Consider the following 24,222-nt stretch of genomic DNA (forward strand, 5'->3'; position numbering starts at 1 on the left):
CCTCTTCCTTTTCCATGGCGGCTAGAAGGATCCTTTGGAACCAACATTGTGCTGCAGTGTTCAGAGGAATGGAGGCCACCTATACAGGCTTCTAAACTGAGACTCCTGAGACAGGTAAGCACAGCAGGGCTTATCGACAAGATTTGCTTTAGTACAATTTTAAAATGGTCGCTCCATTGTTGAAGACCACAGTGGCCCACACTGTCCCTCTTGACTCTTCGTCTCTGCCTCCTTGCCATTGGAGGTCAGGGCTTCATATCTAGCCAATCGCCGGGTGCCGGCAGGCATCAACGGCTCCCTCCAAAGGCTCTCTCTTAAAGCCACGGTTTCTTCCCTGTCTGGCCCTGTGTGGGCCTGGCCACCGCGGCTGCCATTCTACGATCACTCATCAATATTTTGACCTTATTCCTGACCCTGTTCACATTTCACAAACTCTAACAACTTGCAGCACTGCCCCTCTGTTCGGCCTACCAAGATAGGCTATTAAGGGTAAGACACCCGTAAAGAACCTCTCCTTACCTGCTGCTGTGATTGAGGTAGTTCTTGCCTGGGTAATGGCCTTCCCGGACCAGGTTAATGCCCTACCATCCCTCTACCCCATATCCATGCCCACCTCCCTGTACACTTACAACTGACTTATTCCATATCACCAGATTGTTTTGCATTTGTTTCGTGAGTCACACCTGCCTCAGCCTTGTCGGCAACAGCATTGCACCTTTAACTCGACTGCAGCTAACGTGACTTTTACTTTAGATCCCCCACTGTGACCCGGTAGCCTCACACCAAATGCATTATCGGCCTGTACCTTATTTCGATTGTCTTTTTGCTACATACCTTGTTATCCACAACTCCCACTATCATAGCCGGCACTTGCCTCCTATGTACCGGATTATGTCTCCCAGCCTTGCACTGTCTTGGTTGAACTGTCTGACCCATATTGGATGTGAGCTTGGACATGCACCAGTTCTGTTAGCTAATCCGAACATGCCAGATCCGACTTCGGCTGTGTTATGTACATGTGTTATGTACATGTAGCTTTGCTATCAACCCAAGCCTGACTTTTTGCCCTGTGCTCTATACGCACGTGCTTGATACACTTCTGCGTTCAATCTTGCCTCATGCTGTAAGCATATATGATGCCCAGCACCCACATGTTCATGACCTTTCGCCTGCCTGAAGTATCCTCACTGCACCAGCTACAGCCTATTGCTGATTATGTATCTTGCTTGTCCACAACTTGGCTTGTCTTTTGCATTAATGTACACCTAGTGTAACCCCCCGCCACCATGAGGTGCGGCTTTGCCATATTATGTTAAAGTGCCTTTAATATTTAGAGTGCCTTGTTTAAACTAACTGCATACTAATCACTCACCTGCACAGTCCTCAATGTGTGGCAGGCTGATTGATATTGCCCCTCTCTCCTTGAGATGTGACTTTGCAGTCTATGTACTGGTTTATAGTGACATTTTCGAATAACAATTTGTCGAAAGTCAAAATGTCGAAAAAAGAATGTAAAAAAAAAATGTCAAATGTCTTTTTTTGTTTGTTTTTTGTTCGAAATGGGGGGTTCCCCCAACCCCTCTTTTTTTACATTTTTTTCTATTTTAACCCTTTTTTTAACTTGCGGAACCCAAAAAAACCATGTAAATAAAAAAATAAAGCATTCAAATTTTTTTTTCAACATTCTTTTTTCGACATTTTTGTAATTTGACCAAATGTTTTCGACATTTTGACCTGACACCGTATGTAATCATACCTATTTGACTCATTTGCTAACTGATGTAGCCCCTTGTAACATGTGGTGAGGCTCTGTCAGTCTGTGTATTTGCACCTATTTGACTCATATGCTGCCTGATGTAGCCCACTGTACCATGAGGTGAGGCTTTGCCAGTCTGTGTAATCGCGCCTATTTGACTCATATGCTGCCTGACGTAACATGAGGTGAGGCTTTGCCAGTCTGGTTAATCGTACCTATTTGACTCATATGCTGCCTGATGTAGCCCACTGTACCATGAGGTGAGGCTTTGCCAGTCTGCGTATACACACCATTATGTCTGTAACCATTTGTCTACTCTTGCACCATTGTACCATGCACTTTCTGTAACTCGTGCCTAGATGCCTCAGAACTTTGTGCGCTGAAATAAATACTAAATAAATAAATAAGACCAGGTCGGCAGCGACAGGGGGCCGCCACCACTGAAGAACAAAAGTAAGTGGGGTTGGTAGGGATGCAAAATCTTATATTAAGGAAAGGGAGGGTGGGGGGAAGATGGCAGGGTGGGGGAAGCAGCCAGTAGGAGGCTTCAAACGCAGGCTTATATCGTGGGATTCAGCCCGCAATCCAAGCAACTTGATTGGTTTCTCCCCCGTTCCAGGGTGCTAATGAATCGGCTGAGGGAGGTTCTAAATGATGGAGATAGTGGATAAGGCTATTTTTAATTTAGTGTGGTGGTGTCATGGTTGAGGTGCTGGATGAACTGATGGCGAGCGCTTCACCTGGGGAGCGTGTGGCTTACAAGAGGATTGGTAGAGAAGTGGACCCCATCTCTAGCTTCATCACTATCCCACTGGCAAAGTTACTGTGGCGGTGGGTTAGCAAGGTTTATTCAATTAGGGCCGGATCCATGGCAGCCTAAATGAGTGATCCACAAATGGCCAGCTGCACCCAGCTCAGGGGACAGTAGCGTGAGTCAAGAAATTAGCAAATCACATGGGGATATGCAGCTTCTTGCATCGCCCAGGCAGATGCAACACTGGATGTTGGTTCATTTTGATATGTGTGTTCAATTGCATGATTTGCATGATTCCGTATTCCCTTTTATTGTCCACAAATGGGGTCCAGTTACTACTGGCAAACATGACCTCAGATGATTGCATAATGATGTATAGAATTGTTTGTGTTGGCAGAGAGCTACATGAACCACCATTCTATTGGTCGGCCTTCTTGAAATCCATGTCTGTAATTTAATAATAATAAATAATAATAATAATTTGGCATTTATGTAGCGCTACGAACCCTCAGGTATCTAAGCGCTGCTTATTATTACCCACGATGTGTGGTACTCAAAAGTAATGATCACTCACCTCTACCTCCAGGTTGTAGTTAACAAGAGTTACAAACTATAATTTGATTGAAAAATAGGAAAGGGAGTGACTGAAAAATAAATGACAGTTACATTATTTAACAGAAGGCGGTTGTCAGATGTCAGCATATGCAACGTCTTCCATAAGCGAAACACGCTGCTATGTGTGTTGTGTGTTCTTGTTAGCCACACCAAAACGTGATTCAAATCACCCTTAAAACAGTATAAGTGTGGTTTGTTCATGATTTCAGACCTCCTCAAAAACCCTGTTCCTATGTCCCCAGGCAGGCCCCCTCTAAGCGTACATGAGACCAGAGCTTTAGTGAGGAGGGGATGGGGAGACTGCTATTGTAAATGTAAATCAGATTAAGGAAAGGCTACCCCATCTAAAATGACCTTTAATTTCTCAAGAGTGCCAGACGTTTTAGAATGAAGCAAAATGTCTTTGCTTCTACATAAAATCCACAGCCTGTCCCTGTACAATGTTCTTATTTGATAATGCACATGCTTCCACACTGTTGCTGAGTGTAGAGGCTTATGTGTTAACCCTGATGTGTCCCCCATAAGTACAAGACTGCCTCTCCCCATTTTGCCTTCTGTTACTTTAAGCGCTGGCGGAAGTCTCCATCTCCTTCTGATCTCCTTAATCTTTCCATTCTCCACTCTGACTTTGACAGTGCCCTTCTTCTTGCTAAACCCCACTTTTACACCAGTCTCCTAGAGTCTCTTTCCTCCTACCCAAGAGGCGTAATCCAGATCCTCAATTGCATTCTTTCTCCCTTCAGCCCTGATCCCTTCCTCTCCTCAACCCTCTCTGCTTCAGACCTTGCCTCTTACTTTTCTTCCAAAGTCTCCTTTCGCTCATCTATTCTTTCTTCTTCCTCTACCCTCTCATCCCTGTCCTATCCCCAGCCCCCCCTTCCCCTCCTCCCTCCTCCTTTCATTCCCTCTCCACCACTGACATCTTCTGCTTTCCTTTCAAAGCCCATCCTACGGCCTCTCCTTCTGATTATCTTCCCTCATCTCTTATTCCTAAGGTCTATCTCTGCCTCTCTTCGTTTCTGGCTCCACTTTTTAACCTCTCTCTTAAGTCTTCTTCTTTTCCTTCTTCATTCATACATGCTTCAATTCTCCCTATCCTCAAGAAACCTTCTCTAGACCCTTCTCTCCCCCCCTAGCTATCGCCCAAAACTCACTCTTTCCTCTCCAAAATTCTGGAGCGTATCGTCTACTCTCAAGTTCATTCTCATGTTAACACTTCCTCTCTTCTTCCTATCGTTCAATTCGGCTTTCACCCTCCCCATTCCACCGAAATGGCTCCTATCGCTGTCTGTGATTCCCTTCTATCTGCTCGTCACTCTAGACAATCATTTCTCTTGGTTTTTCTTGATCTGTCTGCCACTGTTGACACTGTTGATCCTGCTTCGTTGTCGTTCTGATCTTGGGTTCCGTGGTTCTGTTTTAAATTGGTTTTATTCTTATCTCTCTAATCGCATTAACTTGGTTTCTTAGGCTGGTCTAAATTCTCCTACCTTTCCTCTTCAGTATAGGGTACCTCAGGGCTCAGTCCTGGTTCCCCTGCTTTTCTCTCTTTACACCATTCCTCTTTCCTCTTTTAATTCCTCCTTTGGTCTTTCCCATCCTCTCTGTGCTAATGATGCTCGGCTCATTCTTTCTTTCTCCTCATTCTCTCTGCCTACACACCCTACTCTGACTGCTTCCCTTCTTGCCTTCTTGAAATTTAGCCCTGGATGTCGGCTCACTTCCTTCATCTAAATCCCTCCAAGACTGAAGTTCTTCTTGACTCATCTCTTTCTTTCACCCGTCATACTTGCGCTGTATCCCGCTCCTGTCGCTTCCAGCATTTTAGCATCAGTAAGGCTAGACCTTTTCTTTCCTTTACCGCAACTAAAATACTTTTTTCTTCTCTTACCTTCTCTCATCTGTTTTAATGTTCCTCCCTTCTACTAGGTCTTCCTGTGGTCCATCTGTTTCCTCTTCAATCCATCTATAATTCAGCTATACGTCTACTCTTCTCTATTGCCCCTGTTCTTGCCTCGTTTGACTGGCGTCTCTTTCAATCATTCCTGCTATTTAACTTGTTGTGTCTGATTTAAAAATGCCTTCACAATCTTGTCCCTCCCTATCTTTCTTCTCTCCTTTCCTTCTATGTCCCATCTCGTTCATTCTTCTCCCAGGCTCTTTTTCTTCTTACTGTTCCTCGTCCCCCTTGCGCTAATTCCTGCTTCCATTTGTTCTCCCTTCTTGGCCTCTAAACACCAAAACGTGCTTCCTATCCCTCTTCGATCACTTGCTTCTTTTCCTGTTTTCCACTCAAGCCTTAAAACTCCCTTGCTTACCTGTTAACTTGAATGTTGTTCTACATGATTTGTACCGTTTTACTTTTGTACAGTGCTTCGGTGTAAAGCGCTCTGAGGCCTTTGGGTGTGCAGCGCTTCACAAATATTGAAATAAATAAAGTGATATATAAATACAAATAAAAATCAAATCAAAAAGATAAAGTTGATGCAGTGGCAGCTGGCATAAGCATCCCTTATTATTGAGTCTCATGCCTGTACCATGGAGCCAACAGTGCCAAGCTAGCTGGCAGTCCAATAAAGTGACACATGTCATCGGGACAAGCTTGGCCCTCAGAGGTGTCAGGACAATCACAGCAATCGCGAGAGTCCAGATCTGGATGGCGCTCAAGCTTTCAGGACCAGCATCGGCAACGGCATTGCGGCACCAACACAGCAGAATGCAGTTCTGCCGCCATATGATGGGTGACATGTTTTGGTCGCATATGAGGCTCACCTCGGGCATGGAAGACGCTGGGATCAGACGGTTGTGGAAATAATTTAAAAAAAAACTTTGTTTGTCCCCTTTTAAAGAAATCTGCCAAATTTTGCATTTTGACTCTTTGCTGTGTTGGAGGTTGTGGTGTATCCGCTAGCACTGGCTACTGCGGTGTATGTTAGCAGCCAAAAACAATGTGGAGGAGTGTCTGAATTCTTTCGCTCCGCCATGATAGCATTCAGGGACATAGACAGAAGATTCTTAAACTCCTTGCCTCTGAAATACATTCTTGCAGGACCCCAATGTGGTTAAAGGGCAGGGTAGCCTGGGGAGAGACTGTACCTTTCATAGGACCAGACAGAAATGGCTGAAACTGTGCATCCTGATATTAACACAGTCCTAATGTCACCCACCAGAAATCTTTCAGAAGCGAAATTTCCAGCACAAAATGGCTCACAAAGTTTCTATAAATATGGCCACGTATGCGGTTCTCTGGAATCTGGCATGGAATGTGAGATCACTCAGTACATGGGTAATGCATCCCCTGTTGGGCAAAATAATGTAAATAAAAATAACTATGTACAGATCCACACACACTTGGCAGCATTTTTGTTGTATGTCTATTGTCGAATGTATCATCATGAGCTCAAGTAACATTGCCCATTTCACGAGACTGATCCGCAACAAGTAACGTTGTATTTAACATTATGTTGTAAACCTTCTGTTCTCTTGTCTTTCTCCCAAACTCCAGGCTGTGATCTTGACGATCTCAACTACGGATGATGTGGCTAAGCTAGTCGCGGATTCAGCCATCACTCAGAATATCAGCTTGCTGGAGACGATGCTAAGCACTGTGAAGCCCCAGGATGTACCACAGTTTGTACATACCTTCACGTCTGAAGCTGCAAAGGTATCGATAAGCTATATATCACAGTAATATCACTGGTTCAAAGAAGATTCTGGACAGACCGTACAAGAAACACGAGGTTTGGCCCTTTAGTCAAAGAATCACACCATAGACCAGTTGTATTCAAACGTTTTTATGCCGAGCCCCCCATTGAGTAAAAATGTTGTTGCAGATCCCCACTTGAGGCCAACTATTGCTGCTGGGCACACAATCATTCACTGTGCTCCCTTTTGGAAGATCTGTGTGCCCCAACTCAGGGCACCTTTCAAGCCCCCCACTCGCCCCCCAGTGGGCCAGTCCCCCAGTTTGAAGACCACTGCCATAGACATTAGTAGGTAAAGGTTCCTTCTCTTTCCCGCCACACACACAGAACAGGTACTGAATGAGCAGCTGTATTTCTGTGCACGCTTGCTGTTCTCCTGTTCCCTACTCAGAAGGAACAAGCACAATATGGGTTTAGGGTATTGCACGTATTGTTCAGACATGTCCAACTCTATTTTTTTATATTTAGTGAAAACAGAAGAGCTTAATCACTGTGCTGGAGTCACAAATATCAACTCGCCGGCAAATCAGCTGATGGCGTGAGCATCTGAGATTTTTCCCAGTTACGTCCTAACTGATGGTAAAACATTGGAAAAAATCTGGAGATGCCCGAAGCCTCCCTATGCACCCCTTAAGAAAATCTTTGTGATTTGCATTTTTCAAGATCTCAGGTCTGGTTGTATGCTTTGTGAATCAGGTGCACTTTCAAGGTGCTCTTGGCTATCTCCTGATTTGCTTCAGTACTAGGCCTGGACAAACTATTCCCTAGAACCTCAAATCACCAAACGTCGTAGTGATTCAATCCTGTGGGATTTCAGTCCAACCTTTTAAGAAGTGTGTCTGAGTTCGACCTAATGGGCTATAAAGGGCACATGTGGTAAGAGCTCGTTGGTGAGCCTTATGCAGCTCTGATAGAGGCATATTGCAAGGAGGCAGGATTAGGGCATTTATGTAAAGTTAATACATTGAAGTGAAGATAGAGTAGTTGAGTGCAAATGAGGGTGGGGGAGGTAATGTGTGTCTGGGCACTCAGAGAGTTAGATATAGGGTTGGTTTGTTTATGCTTTGTGACTAATTCAGTGATGTCAAGTGGGTGAACAACACAAGTGCCACCTGGTGAGTAGAGGAAAACATACCAGTGATTGTTGGGGGGAGGAGATGCCAGGCATTCTGTGGATTTAGACAACTGTTGGCAATACAAATGCCACAAGAAAAAGAAACCTTGCGCCCAGCTTGTGCGTCATACTTGGATCAGGAAGAGCAGAGAATTGCTGAGGGCAGCTTGTGCAAGACGCAGGATTGCATGATTTTTGGGGGGAGAAGGTAGTAGAAATTCAGGGAGGTGGGAGATACTCCAGTCAGTGCCTGTTTCTCAGAGTGAGCGAACAAGACAGAGGCCATTCATCGACACGTGAAGGGAGGAGCAGGGTGAGCAGAAACAGGGCTGCGTGTGAAAGACTCATGATCATGTGTACACTTGGGAGAAGGCACAGAGAATCCCTGAAGGAAGCTTGTGCAAGACTCCTACTGAATGATTCCTGATCGATATTCAACAGTCAGTGTCTGTTAGGTTCTAGGCTATTTATATTAAATCAGCACTGCGACTCAATAGCACACGCAACCGCTACAATTGTTTCATACATAATCCCTTTATTCCTCATCCTTCCTCCTTCCTTTCCTCCTGTGTCATCACTTCCCTTTTCCTTACATATATTAAAAATGAAAAGAGGACACTGCGCCCCCCCCCCATGATTAAATAGCAAATGCAAATTGAACTCATCTCCTCAATCCATTGTCGGGTTCTTCATACAATCTGACTCAACCAATCTCTAGTGGGGAGGTGGCACTCTTTCACATCAACACAACTGTCATGGGTGTCAGTCTCACCATCTCCATCTTTTTATATCAGTCTTCTCCAAAACGTATTCTGCATTAAAATGGCATCTGCCATAGGAGCTTTGTTGAAAAAAAAATAATTTCTTGTCATTTGATTGCCTCCCCGTTCTGCACAAGCACAATCTCCTTCACGTATTGCTGCTGGTTAAGCTCCCATCCTATTGTCCACATAGACGTTAATCTTGTTTTTGCTGTTGGTGTCCTTTTCCTGAATGTCTAATATTTGTCTTTTATGTGCACACCTTCTAGGAAGGTGAGGTACCTCTGGGCAAAGGTCTTTGTGTAACATCCGTTCAGATAGGCATGTGCCAGTGGTACTATATATAGTATTTCAGTAATCCTACAACAATTGGTACAGGGCTTGCATGAGCTCCTGACTGCTAAATGGGGGGGGGGGCATTATCTGATTGCACCACCTTTGAAATGGCATAGGCTGCAAACATTGGGCCTCATTGGGTAAGTTACCGCCTGGGTCGTACCTTTACCACCATGGCGTAAACTACGTTTACGCCATGGTGGTTGGCGGACTTACCGCCCCATTCCGAGGTAGGCGGTAAGTCCCCAATCCCCATTTACCCTTCCCCATTCCCATTTTTGCCCCATAGGGCATAATGGAGTGGGGAAGGCGTTAATTAGGCCACTGTAAATTACGGTGGCGTAATTAACAACAAGGTCCCTTAGCGTCATGGATTTTAACACCTGCTAAAAGCAGGTGTTAAATCCACCATGGCGCTAAGGGACCTCGGAATCAGGCGGTAAGGGTCGGCGCTGTTTACGCGGCCGTAAACCACTTACCGCCTGGGTCGTAATGAGGCCCATTGTGTCTAAAGCCGGATTCACTGTGCGTGCAGCTGTGGATGCAACAATTCATAAATCAGGGTTACAGATATCTCATCCATGGCTTACTAGCATTTAGGTGCCATTTGGCAGAGGTCCAAAGAGGTCAATGGCTAGTTTATCGCAGACTGCAATGGGAAAAGTTGTAATTTTTAATGGCTCAGGGAATGTGGAGGGGCTGCACACTTCCAGGTACAGTAGCTGTTCAACACTGACACTACCTGGGAATCCATCTTCTGAAACCATACCTTTTACCACAATAAGGGTTTAGTAGAGATAATCCTACATTGACCTTCATGGGCCAGCTCGATATCTTTCACCAGAAGCAATGCAGGAAGGAAAATTCTATTCTGTTTTAAATTAGTTGTTGGGACATAATGGAGAGTTCACCTTTTATGATGGCAAATGTTTTGAGTTCAACATAGTCAACCCCCGGTGTAACTGATTTTTCAGAGGCTAGGCCATGCCACCTTCCTGAGCGAATATGTTCTCCCACGGCCCTCAGCTTGGCATTCGCAGACATTTCTTGAATGATAGTCATGGGAAGCATTATTAGATTCTTTGGGTTTGGAGAAACTACTACTTTGCCCTATATATATGACGGGAGTAGTCTCTACCATCAAATAATAAAGAAAACACAGTCCTAGTCAGTCTTTGTCAAAGGAAAATGGCCTATACTAACAAAACCTAATGCCTGCCCTATCTCTCATACAAAAAGTGTGTAAATGGGAAGTTTGTATGCAAAGGAAAATCAGTGTTATACCATAAAGTGGCTGAGTCAGCTCTCCTCCCCACGTTGGACAGCATGGAGTAAGGTGGCTCCCGTAGACAGGATGACACACTCTGGCTCAGTTTCTAAAAAATAAAGGCAGTTCAAAATATGGATCAAGACCCGTCTGGACTTCCATGTTAAAGTCACGTATTCCATAGTTCCAAAAGCTCTTTCATAGTTCAACAAAAAGTTCACATAGGTCACCCTCTGTCGGGCTCGGACCTCTCAAAGCTTTAACAGTTCACATAGGTCATCCTCTGTCGGGCTCGGACCTTTTAATCAACAAGTACCTGATTCAACGCAGATCTCCCTCAGCCACACTCAGACCTCGCTTAATGCACATTTGATAGGGGTTCTCTTCCCCTAACTTATCACACTTCTGGTCTCCCTCAGACAGAATCGCCCCTTTTTCTGATGTCGAAGACTTTTGTATGCGCCAGGCTTTTACCATAGACTTCCGCAGGACCACTTCGACTTTCTCTTCAGCTCACACTCTCAAGTTATTTGCTCCAGTGTCTCTTGGTCTTTGTAGTGCAGTACCACAAGCACAAAAGTTAAAAAAAATATTTCTGTTCAAGCATTCACCTTTTCACTTCCCCGTTTGCAGGGGTTAATCTTGACCATTATGCATTTCAGTGTTCGTTCACTTGGCGGCTTTGTAACAAAACATTGCACCTTTCGCAGAGACTTTTGAGTGGGATACTTCCTTTCACCGGACAACTACGCTACTCTGTATCACTGGCTTTACAGTTATCTGCCACTTAAAAGTTCATCACCGGTTAGCTTCCATTCGCGTCTCATCAGCATTTGCACAACCTTCACTTGTGAGATACACTGTTGTGGCTTCAATCTTTCTTTGACACAAACCGGCCTTTCATGTCTTTCACTAACTCACCAGTTGTGCGCGTTCCTTTATTGTATCTGCGGCTTTCATTTACAAGTCAAGGTTAATACCACAGGCTTGGCCTCGCCTCCCCAACTCTGTCATTCACCCCTGAGGGTCGCTGGCGTCTTTGAAACACAAGGCATGTTTCTTGTTGTCTGCAATTTGGCTTTCTCTGCGTCTCCTTCACAGCCTCCTGGAAGCAACGACCTCCTGCAGGGGTCTTAAGGGTTTCCCTGCCCTTTTATCTAGTCCCTCAATCAGTCATCCTGCTCCAGCAGGTTCGCCTTCCCCCCCAGAAGTTCTGCTCCTTCTCGTGATCCACCTTGCTCAGTGTGTCTCTATGTTCCACCTTTTATCCGTGTGGGGAGAGCTGATGGGTATTAGATATATGTGATTAAAGTCAAGTGCCTGACTTTGCCTGAAACGATTTGTGGGACATGTCCAGTGAGATATGTACGTGTTAGCCTCTTTACTCTCAATCGCCCTCTTCCTCGGACCAGTGTTTGTGTAGAAAATGGGGTGGGGGGTTGGGATTTTGGAGGATCTTATAAAATAGGATGGGTTATGGGTAAAGGAAAGAGGGAATACTACATCTCACCATCAGTTGCCTCACCTCCAGTCCCTGAAGACCACTCACCCAGGTGATCCTCCCGCACTGGTCCACCACCAGTGTTTGGATCCCAAGATGATGGCTGTGCCCTGGCCACACGAGAAATCCCCGGGGACTAGAAAGTGAGACATGTTTTGGTTTCTCATCGTTCCCCATCCAAAACTTCTGAATTTTTCTGTTGCCCACTTTATCGGCAAAGTCTATTTCTCGATGCTAGCATAAGCCTTCTCTATTCCTTTTAGCAACCTTGCTGCGAAACAATGACACATACTCCTTCGCTTTCTCTGTCTGAGTCAAAACTGAACCCAGTCTTACATTGCTTTTTTGTATTTATTCCCCTCTTGTAGTTCTGTAGTGTTGGTGCCTTTGCCAATATTTTCTTTATGTTGTTATCCCATTCAAACATTACTCCCATTCTCACTAGGTTTCTCATTGCAGCTGTGTGCTTGGCAAAATCCCAGGTACACTTTTAATAGTATTCGGCCATCCCCAAGAATGTCCCTACTTGATCTTTATTGGTTGGCGTGAACGTCTTCTCAATAGCCTCTATATGGTCGTTTTTGGGAATATACCACTTTCAGAAATGACATGCCCAAGTATTCGATTTCTCTCCTATTAATCTTGCAGTTCTCCCTTCTTAGGGTACTTCCCTGGTGTTGCTTGCTTGTGTTTCTGTGCAGAGGGGACCGGGCCTAGCAATTCGGGCTGGGCTGTTCCCATTGGTGGTAGTACATGGCTGATATGCATATGGCTGGACCCCTTTTGCAATGGTGCAGATGGACAAAAAAACAATGGTGCCCAAGTTTGCCCAGGGCAGGGCCAGTGGTTCAGATCAATTCAAAACGTTCTACCCATCACTTTTTTGTTATAGGGTCATCTCTGCAGCATGCAATTTCTTAAACACTCCATCTAGCCTCTTGTCATGTTCTTTTATGTCTTCCGCATAGACTAGGATATCACCCTCATTACCATCAAATCCTATGCATTATTTTCTGAAATGCAGAGGTTGCGGAAATAAGAGCAAAAGGCATCCTCCAATAATGGTGCAAACCCTACGTAGTTATAAACGCTGTCAAATGTCTAGATTCTTAATGGAGTTTCACTTAGTGATATGCTGAGGTAACATCAAGGGTAGAAAACAACTTGCCTGGACCCCTCGTCCACATCAGTTCTTGAGTGTTGGACAATGGATACCTCTTTGGAATGACACATTTATTGAGTTCCCTCATGTCAACTCAAATCTGCTCCTTCCCAGAGCTCTTCCTCACCACAGCTAGTGGTGACACCCACTCCGAAGCGCAATAGTCTCTATGATACTTTGTTCTTCCAGCTTCTTTAGTTCCATCTTTACCTCGTCTGTCATGGAGATCGGAATGTTGCACAGTTTCTGAGCAACCAATGTTCAACCTTGTCTCAACTTGATTTGGTGAGCAAATCCTTGCAAACAGCCTATGTTTTTCTAAAAATCCCTCTTTTCATAATTATTGCATGTCTTGTAGAGCATTCTATATCAAAAGTACTGTATCCTCTACATTTGGATCAGGCTTAACTACTAGCTTCTTCTGATGAACCAACTCAAAGGTGGAATTGACCCCTTTTTTGATACATATACTTTTCCAATGGCTTCTCTCCCATGAAATCGTAGTGTTGCTTGAAAACAACCCATTAGTTCTATCTTCACCACACCGTAAGCTTTTGGATTTTTATAAACTTTGTGTAGATATTTGTGTCCACATTCTTTCCTTGTAGCTTCTGTTTCCACAGTATATTTTGTATATTACAAGTGGTACTTTGTTGGTGAGAACTGTGGCATTAGGATTTTCCAGATCTTCTTCCTTTTCCCCCACTTTCGATATGCGCTCATCACCTTCATCATCACTGAATGGTTCACCTATCCAATTTGTTGAGGGGTTTCGACTTCTGCAGCACCTGGCGAAATGACCTCTTCCATTGCACATCCTACAAATAACTCTTAGAGCCGACACATTGGGTGGATGGACCAGTGTGATATGTAATCAGATCTGTAACATCTCCTTGGATAACTTTGGCTTTTCATTGGAAATCTCTCTCTCCCTCTAGAGTTGTCAAATCTCGATGCGCCCCCTTGTAACCTCTGTCTTCTGGGACCCATTTCTTCACTGGTGTGTTATTTCCAACAGTTGATATTGCTTCCGTAGATCCACCAGGTGTTACTGACGTTGTCTCAGGAGACGCTTTAATTGCTGTTTCCTTCATTCTACACTTTAGTGTTTTGACACGCCTCTCAGTGTACACAACTTCTTTAGATATTCGTAATACAGTCTCGAGTGTTGGGTCATCCTCCGCCCACTCTCCTTCTCTCACTTTACTACCCCTGCATTCTAGCATTAACTGATCTCTCAGCCTCTCATCAAGTTATTGATTGAAGTTGCAGGACCTGGCTAATTTTCTTAATGCTGTGATATTTTGTTCCACACTCTCCCCCTCTTCCTGCAATCTCCTTCCAAATGTGTACTGTTCCAGCATGGTGCTTACTTTATTCTCATAGTACTTGTTCATCTAAGTGCACACTTTTCATATTCATTCAGGTTCAGGCATTCTTCTTCAGGTAAATCAGGGGGAGCTTCAAACTTCTCTGGTCCTGCTGAGCCCAGACAGTGTTGAAATAGTGGCCTTTTCTTATCAACACTCTATTTGCGTCACAGACAACATTAGCACAATGCTCAAAGGACTTGAGCCATCTTTTCCGCTGTACATTGGGTTCTGCCATTTCAGGGAGGAACACTTTGCATGGCCATGTCCCCTGCCCCCCTGTGGGACCTTGTGGTTGTTGTATTAATCTTCTCTTTGTTTTGATCCTTATACATTTCAATTGTCTGTATTACTATTTTAGCATTGGAGAGCTGCTGAAGGCCAAGTCCTGTAATTCACCTTTACTTTACATTTGCTTATATTTCCAACTGTTTCCACTTTCTACAGCGCTCCCTGCGTGGCCATTGTTTACACCGTTGCTCAGCAACAGTATGTAGCATAGCATGAAGCATGACGCATGCCGTCAGTGTTCATTTGAGGATGTGCGCGCTGCCCAATCTGCTCCAAATGGGTGATTACAACCCCAAATGCCAGATTTGCGTGCTCCAAATCTGCTCTAACTCAGCGCTGTGCATGTACCTCCATGGAACTCCTTCCGTGCTCATGGAGGTTTATTCAATACTCTGTACCTGGCAGGGCTCGTCGGACGCACGGTGGGCATATGAGTAAACAGCCTTGCCGTCTTCTCCCACCTCTTCTTCTCAACCGTACCTCCCTCAGTTCTGTTCTCAAACCCTCTCCCAGACTCAATCACAATACTACAGGAAACTAACAAAAAACTAAACGAACACTTAGGGGCACAAAAAGAGACAACAAAAACTCGGCAAACAATCACAAACTACACAAAAACAAATACCAACATGCTAAACCTGCTCCTACGACTCCTCAAACCTTGGCAAACACCCTCTAATTGTGAAGCTGTCCTATATGCCACATTCCTTCATAGCCTAGCAAAACCCACAAAGGACCAGGAAGTGAGTAGGGCCTTTTATAGAAACTCAAACGTCCTTTAGGGTAAGGGCTCTTACTTACTGAACAGACTTTGGTTGATTGAACCAACCCCACCAAATATGCTCGAGATTTGACCTGAAATCCAATCATTCTAACTGAAGCACAAATAAATATGAGAGAAACAGAGACCCAGAAACCGATCACAAGTTCGATCTCCGGTTCAATCACTCCAAAATCCTGTTTCCATGTGTTATTACTAATGAAAAAATAACAAATGAAATTATAACGAAAATCCCCCCCAACACCCATGTTTCATTTTGTTTTAAACCCTACCCTGATCCCGTCCCCAACTCTTTTGTCCCTTTTCCCATCCCAACATGTATATTTTTTAAAAATCGGTATTTATTCGTTATTATAATTTATTTTCCTTCATTATTTCATATTTGTTATAGTCACTGTACACCCAAAATCCCATTGTTCACTCACTAGCAAAATGAATCACGCCAACATTTAGAGGGGCCCTTGGTCTGCATCCTATTTTGCCTCTTACTGAACCAATTTGTATGTTACTTCCATTCTACTTCACCTGATTCAGCATTAAACTCTCAGAATGAAAGCAATTAAGAAAACGGTTCCACTCCCAGAATATAACAGAAGTTGCAGCACTTCTTTTGAGGTTCCTTCTTTGGGCCTGATTCCCATAGATCTGAACTGGAACAAATCAGGAGATGACACTAAGCATCAGAGATTTGCAGTTGCTACTTTATATCCTATTCACAAAGCCTAAACCTGGAGCAAATACGGAGATGCCTGGGGCCACTCTACGATGCCCCTGGCCACAATTTTGTGACTCACACTTGCAGATGAGCATCTCAAAGATGTTTCAGGATTCCCCAGATTTGCTCCAGTTTTAGGCTATGGGAATCAAGTAGAAGGTAATATGTACAAATCTATGATTCTCAACAGCATCCCTGCATTGTCTGCAGTTCAAATCAATGAGAATCAGGCCCATTGAGCTCAACGTATCTAAAACAATGTTTGAAGTCATGGGCACACAATTCAACGCAGGACTCTGAAGGGCCATCTCTAAGGGCAAGCAAAAATTCTCTGCACGACTCTTAGACACCAGAAATGAAGATTCCTCATTTAAGCTTCGATGGTAAATAACCATTGCTGGTGGCGGTGAGCACAGATCTATTAGGAATGTCACTCGGTTATGAATATACCTCAGGTGTCTACAGTTAGTGCCATTTGTGATAGTGGTTTAGATGGTTTCTTGTTCACTGGGGGATTTTCGATCACAGGTATCAATCCAGCTTAAAATGAATTACTGAACATGTGAATATTTCTGGAAGTTGTACAATATTTTGTGACAGATTACCTTATTTTTCACTAAGGCCAACCTGAGTGTTTCTCAAATAACCACATTGGAAGAAACACTCTTGACTGTGGTTTTCACGGAAATAAGCCCAAACTTCTCTTCATACAACACTGAAGACTGGGCCGCATTATTCCAGGTTGACATACAGCTACTACTGAGCCACATCAAAGAATCTCAACTTCAACTCCTCCCAACTAACATCATTTGCTCCGCCTACCAGGCAATGTGAGTATTTTGCATTATGAACAGATGTTTTCAAAGCTTAAACTTCCTATAACGGGACAGCTGATTATGAGTGACAACTTATTATTTTTTACTTTTAGTGTCACCAAACATCTGGTTGCTAAATTTATTCTCTAACGTCTTGATTATTGTTCCTCTCTTCTGCTTGGTCTGCCCGCCTGTCATCTTGTACCCTCCTGATCCATTCTCAGTTCCTCTATCTGTCTCATATGCTCTGTTTCTCCCTGTCATACTATTTATTTATTTATTTATTTATTGGTCACTTATTAGGTGCTTATACAATTAGCAAAACTGTTTCAAAGCACCCACAGGGCAAACAGGGAGGGGACAGGGGAAGACAATGAATTACAGCAAGGATAAATAATTGCAATAATAGTACAAACAAATAATGAGAATAAGGGAAGGGGAGACAAATCTACTATGGCTTGTGAGTGTTCAGAACGTGCAAGTGCAGACGGGGTTTGGGGGAGGGATAAGGTGCTTTGATGCTCATGGAGCCGTGCTCAGGGGAAGTGCTAAGAGGAGAAGAACGTAAGTGAAACCAACCAGGAGTGGGTGAGCCAAGTAAGTGCAGTAGAAAGACAGCGGCTGGGTTGAGAGATGTGGGGGATCAACGCCATGAGGACACATAAGGTCCCTGTACATCGGTCATGCTGCTGTAAAATTAGCAGGAAAGAGAAGAGGAGAAGGAGGAGGTAAAGAGAAAGGTCTTGGGGCTTTTTCAGAACTTAAGGAGGTCTTGCTCAAGATGCAGAGGGAGAGAGATGCTGTTCCACAGGAGGGAGCCAGCCGAGGAAAGTGATCATCCACCATCTCTCTGTGTAACAAAGCGCTTAACACTCAGGGAGTTGGTGCCGGAGGAACGGAGGAGTCTAGAAGGAGAGTATTTGGTCAGGAGGTGTTGAAGATAGAGTGGTCAACGACCCCAGGTCTGCATGATACAGAGGGATTTGAAATGAATCCATGCTGAGACCGGGAGCCAGTGAAGACTATTTCTAATGTTCTTCATGCTCTGCAATGGTTAACCTTTGATTCTCGTCTTAAATTCTATTTTTGTTATCGTTTTCACATATCTGCTTGAGATGGCTCCTCCATATCTCTCTGCCCTTATCTCATGGTATCAGCCTACTCACTCTTTGCATTCACAATCGCAATTTTCACTATCTGTCCAGCGTCTTCCCTGTGCCCAGTCATGCTTTTCTCTTCTTTCCACTCTCATCTAAAAACTCACTTTCTTTCTTCCTCATAATGGATATTCGTCTTTATGTTTGTCTCATTTTATTATACCGTAATACATTATTGTTCAGCGCTTTGGCAATAAGCGCTATATCAATAGAAATAAAATACAAAATAAGGAAAAACGAATTCAAATAAATCTGGTATGCCTTATCAGAATTGCATCAGATTCGGATCTCATGGAGAGGCCATGCAATAATGAATCGGAATGACCCCCTTTCCTTATGGAGCAGGCTGGCGCACAACGATGGACAGAAAGTAAGCTTGCACCTACGAACTCCCAGTCCCGCATTTCCTAGGAGCACTACATTTGCATCTTGATAAAAAAAGAATCGCCTTGGGGAAAAAATGAACCTCACAAAGTAGTCAATAAGCTATATGGATTAAAAAAGATTTCAAACATACTGATCCGAGCTTCTCTGAACATCTCTCTCTTGCCCTTTCAGATTAAAAGGATTGAACATGGCCTATTTATCAGTACCAAACATCACAAGAATGGCCATCTATCAGCGTTACATAAGACAATACCTCATAGACACAGCTCTCTCTGCAGGTAAGCTAGCTTTGCCTCTTGTAGGTACTGCTAAATCTTTCGCACACGTAAGTGATTCCTGCGTTTCGCATGATTTAATAAGTGCCGGGCTATTATGCAAGTCTATGCAAAAAGGACGAGCATACCCGTCCTTGCCATAAGTGGCAGCCTTTTATGCAAGTCTATGCAAAAAGGACGAGCATACTTGTCCTTGCCATAAGTGGCAGCCTTTTATGCAAGTCTATGCAAAAAGGACGAGCATACTTGTCCTTGCCATAAGTGGCAGCCTTTTATGGAAGTCTATGCAAAAAGGCCGAGCATACTCGTCCTTGCCATAAGTGCCGGGCTATTATGCAAGTCTATGCAAAAAGGACGAGCATACTCGTCCTTGCCATAAGTGGCAGCCTTTTATGCAAGTCTATGCAAAAAGGACGAGCATACTTGTCCTTGCCATAAGTGGCAGCCTTTTATGCAAGTCTATGCAAAAAGGCCGAGCATACTCGTCCTTGCCATAAGTGCCGGGCTATTATGCAAGTCTATGCAAAAAGGACGAGCATACTCGTCCTTGGCACTTAAGGGGTTTGTGTGATGCTACTAGCAGTCGCAGCGTTTGCAAATCTAAGTGAACCAGATTTCATTGCATATTGTACCCTTCACCCCAACATGAATCAGTGTGCAATTCCGAAGGTCGGTGGGAATAAGGATGATCAAGTTTTAATCAAATAATATGTTAAATTATGATTGGGTCATTCAAAAGATGACTTTGTTGTGTTTAAAACCCCTTAATTAAGTGCCACGGAGGAGTATGTGCATCCTTTTTGCATAGACTTGCATAATAGCCTGGCATTTAAGGGGTTTTAAACACAGGCTGACATCTTAATCCAGACAGCGAGGCGGTCGACGTTGATTTAAATGGTGAACTATGAACGAAAAAGTAGTTCTCCTGTATAGCTTTTTCCCATTGTGTCTGTTATTTATACCGCTGATCAAACATCACCGAGGCTCTACATAAAACAATCTTAGGAATTTTGCATTGAGTCTCAAGAAGAGTTTGGCGGCTATTCCACACTCGATTACCATTGCCTCCATTTGGGCTGTTGGTAAATCCGCCAGAATATGTGGCGTGCTAGTCTCCATTCATACTTCCAGGGGGATTCTGGAGGAATTTCAGAGGGTGGTAATTTCCACTTGTGGTAATTCCGCCTGTTTTATTAGGTGAACTGGAGGAAATGCATCCAGTTAAGAGTTGGAGGTATTTCCTCTAGCTACAAACTTATAGTTTGGCAGTGTGGTAAAAGTGACGGCAATTTCATTACCGCTATTGATATTGTTTCGCCATACCGTCATACTCGGAATGACCGCTATACATTTTATAGTAAAAAACTAAAGGCCACAAGGCTTTAAATAGGAGGACCCAAAACCATGACTTGGAGTGAGTACTAGTTGTACTCCGAGACCTTGTAACGTGTGCATTGACCTTTTTTATTAGTCCCCTTAGAAATATTCAATTGTAATTTGTATGTGAACTTGTGGAGCCCTGTAAACTTTGTATTCAGGTAATGACTGTTAGAAACTGAGAGGTGTGTCTTAACCAATCAGACGGTGCGAATATGGAGTAATAACTTCGGGCACAGCTCTTCCCCTTTGCCTCCAGTCTACCCGTCTGGCACCATCCTGGCTTCATAACTGCCTCTGGATAAGCTGCACTAGTGCTGCAGCTGCCCCAGTGCAGCACTGCATCTTCTTGTTTGATCAGCACTTTCCACGGCTACCATTTTTCGTCCTACAATTACCTGTGTGACCTGTAAGGCTCTTGAAAGGGAACGCAACTATAAAATGTAAGTTGCTTTGCATTCAGTATACAGAAATGTATCCTTGCCAGGAAAAATGCACCCTGGTGATTGGCCAGGTTGCTAAAAGCTTGCAGCTACATCCTATACCGGCTGTATGAGTCCATAAACAGTCCTTAAAGGTAAACTTGTGCTTGTAGGTTTTTAACAGCTGGTATCCATAAGGGGCTATAACTCAATATGAGCAGCCTTGGTGGGTGTGTCTATCAATCAGAATGCTCCAAACCCAGTCTGAATCTTACAATCCAAGTCCGGGTTTTGAGCAACCTGAGCAGTGGAGACACCCAATGGCCATCTTCGCTCCCGTTACCACACCCGCCATCTCACCATCTGGCACCCCGTACCGAACCAGGTCCCACTAACCTGATGCTCCAGCAGCACTGTCGCACTGAGCTGCACCTCACCCTCCACCCATGGCAGCTAATGAAATGGAAGAGCCCTCCATTTCTGTAACGGCCATGTTAGGTTGGGACGCCTTTGTGTGAAACAATGGTCACGCACTTGCCACCACCTGTTGATTCACACAAATGTATAGCTGTTTGCACCCAGTGGGTTAGCCTCAGAGTGCTAATAGCAATATGCACCTGTTCTGGGCTTCACTGGGTTGCAACGAAACAGGGGCCCAACGTTAAGACCCTCGTAAACAGGTTCTTTTTGCTATATGTCTCGGGAGGATAGTTCAGGGGCAACGTGCTCCCCTTGGAAGCAAGACGACACGGAGCACCACAGGTTCCATCCCTGGGTCCGCGCTTAGAAACCTCTGGGTATGAAGCGCGTTATAAATAACCTACCATATATTACAAATATGAAGGACTCCACTTATTGTTTAAGAGAGCACTTTACTCAGCAATGACTACTTTACAATATGATGAATATGTGAAGGAGTTTTAAGACTATACCACTTTGAATAAAGCGTATTATCTGCTATCACCTACAGGCTACACAGACTCCATCATGAGGGAGTGCTGATAAGTACCTCTGTTGTTTGTCATGTTGTTTTGTAAAATTACACAAATACACCATTAGAGACTGTACAAATAATCCCAGCCAAAGTCACAAACCCAATTGTGTTTCCTCTAAACAATTACGGGAATGTGGTGAACTTTTAAAGAGGTGAGATATAAATACCCACCCCAAATAGGACGAGACCCTCTCCCTTTAAGATTTCTTTCTAAAAATAAGAAATGTTTGAACGTACGTGTGTAGGTGGTTTATATAGTGCAAACCTAGGTAGAAAGCAACAGAGTGCTGTACGATAAGAGGTGTGCAACATAGTGGTGAGAGGGACGCCTCGTAATTTTATGGTTCTCATTTGTCAGTGAACTATTTTACAATACAATTTTCAGAAGACAATTTGCAGGAAGTTCTGAATGGGAAAAGATGTGCTATCATCACACGTCATGCCTGCACAGTACAAAGAATCATTTCTCCACTTAAAATGATGTATGATATGAGATGATAGTTTATTTATGTAGCGCCTATACATGATGGGCCTCATTCCGAGTTTGGAGGTAGCCATGGTGCTATTAGCACGATGGCTGCCTCCAAACCCGGGTATGGGTCCGGTCTCACTGAATGGGGACTTACCGGGTCATTCCGACCTTGGAGGACCCGGTAACTCCCCATTCAGTAAACCATTCCCCATTCCCATTTGAGCCCCCATAGGGCTCAAAGGGAATGGGGAAGGCAGCGCCCTGGTCCCTTAGCGCGACCCGCTAAGAACGTCTGGCCTGACCAGACGACTTTTGCGGTTCCCGCTAAGGGTCCTCGGAATAGGGCGGTAAGGGTTTGGCCTGGCGACATTTCAGATAGAGCAAGTGCAAAGACACAGATAGGAAGGAATGGGAAACAGACAGGTGACTACTGTACTAGGCCTGACGACATTTCTGGTAGAGCTGGAATTTTACAAGATGAGAGGAAGAAGAGATGAGAAGGAGGGAGAGGAACAAAACAAGCAGCTATCATACTAGACCTGATGACATTTTCAGATAGTGCTGGAAGGGTGGGAAGAGAACAAGCATGGGAGGGGGGTAGACAAACGCTGTTGCTATCATACTAGGTCAAGGGACAATTCTGATAGAATAAGTACATAGAAAAGAAAGGGAGGGCGGGGGAGAGGAGGAGAGAACAGAGAATAAACAGTGAAAAAGTGCAGAGAAGCAGAGGGGAGCGTGAATACAGTTACAGAGGTCAGTAAAACACATAGGGCCTCATTACACGGAAGGCGGTAAGGGTTAACGGTCACCGGTAAGGGTACCGGTGACCGTTAACCCTTACCGCCTTACTACGAGGTCCCTTTGCGGGACCCGACCTTAACGGCTGGTTTAGACCAGCGTTAAAGTTGGGACCCGCAAAGGGACCTTGGTGCTAATTACGGTACCGCAATTTGCGGTACCGTAATTAGCTCCTTCCCCATTCCCATTATGCCCTATGGGGCAAAAATGGGAATGGGGAAGGGCCATGGAGAAAGGGGGAATTACCGCCCTGCCAACCTTGGAATGGGGTGGTAATTCCCCTTTCCTCCATGGTGGTACCGGTATGGTACCGGCGACAACCATGGTGCTAACAGCACCATGGTTTACCGCCTACCGTATAATGAGGCCCATAATGTTGCAGGGAACAGAGAATGTAGGCAAGGAATCAAGAAGGGCACAGCATGATTCAGGGCCACCCTGAATGCAAGATCCCGGTGAGGTCCAGCATGAGAGTTGAGAAGGTGAAACACCAAGTCACTGGGCCTCATTACGACCCTGGCGGTACGGAGTGAACATCGCCGTAAAAGGTGCCGGCGCCATTCACCCCGTACCGCCGCATTACGAGTCCCCCTCGCGGGACCCAGGAAGCAACGCCTGGGAAAACCAGGCGTGCTTACCGGGTCCGGCGAGGGGAAGAGGGAGCAAACAACAGGCCATCTCGTAATGGCCCGTTGTTTGCTCTCTCTCCCATTCCCATTCAGCCCTACGGGGGCTGAAATGGGAATGTCGAAGGACCGTGTCCGGGTCCTTGGAGGGAGGAATTACCGGGCCTTCCGAACTCGGAATGGCCCGGTAAGTCCTCATTCCGAGGAGCCGGACTGCGACGCGATTTCGGCGGCAGCCATGCCGCCAGTAGCGGCATGGTTACCGCCAAACTCGTAATGAGGGCCACTGTGTCCATAAAGTCAAATCCAAGTGTTGGCAACAGGTTGGTGATGGTGAGACAAAAGTGAATCGAGACAACTCCTGTAGTGAAAGAGGTGTGGGGGACTAGGTGGGTGGCAGAAAGGATAAGGTAGAAGGGAAGAGAGAAGAAGAGAGCTGGCAAGCGGGGGGGACATAATGTGGGGCAAGAAAGGGGTAGGGGTGAGGGGAGCACAATAACATCACAGGGGCACCAGGAAGGGGGTGGGCCACAGAGCACCTGCCCTCACCCCAGCACCGGAGAAATTGATGTTGCTATTGCCTGTTGGTGCTTACTTACCTGCTGTTTGAGCAGGGGTTCGGGCCCTGGCTCCTCCTGGCCCGAACAGGTCCAAATAGAAATTGTCCTTTTCTTCTTCTGCCCTTTGCTTCGGACGCCTGGGCAAGAGACACCCTTGATCTAAGAGTTGAGAGCAGAAAGGAAGAGGCAGGGCTAAGACGGTCGGCGGG

General features: G+C 44.8%; 1 protein-coding gene across 1 annotated transcript in view; it reads left to right on the forward strand.

Annotated features, from left to right (window-relative positions):
- The window catches only part of LOC138568695 (uncharacterized), a 1,243,988-nt gene that overhangs the window by 56,634 nt on the left and 1,163,132 nt on the right, over window positions 1–24,222 (forward strand). The window contains exons 10-12 of the mRNA XM_069646472.1: window positions 6,631–6,789; window positions 16,749–16,957; window positions 18,658–18,764. Of these exons, the coding sequence (XP_069502573.1) occupies window positions 6,631–6,789; window positions 16,749–16,957; window positions 18,658–18,764 (475 nt within the window). The remainder of the gene's footprint in view (window positions 1–6,630; window positions 6,790–16,748; window positions 16,958–18,657; window positions 18,765–24,222) is intronic.

This window comes from Ambystoma mexicanum, chromosome 2q (assembly GCF_040938575.1).
Source record: "Ambystoma mexicanum isolate Mex_15411 chromosome 2q, UKY_AmexF1_1, whole genome shotgun sequence".
In the NCBI taxonomy this organism is placed as follows: Eukaryota; Metazoa; Chordata; class Amphibia; order Caudata; family Ambystomatidae; genus Ambystoma; species Ambystoma mexicanum.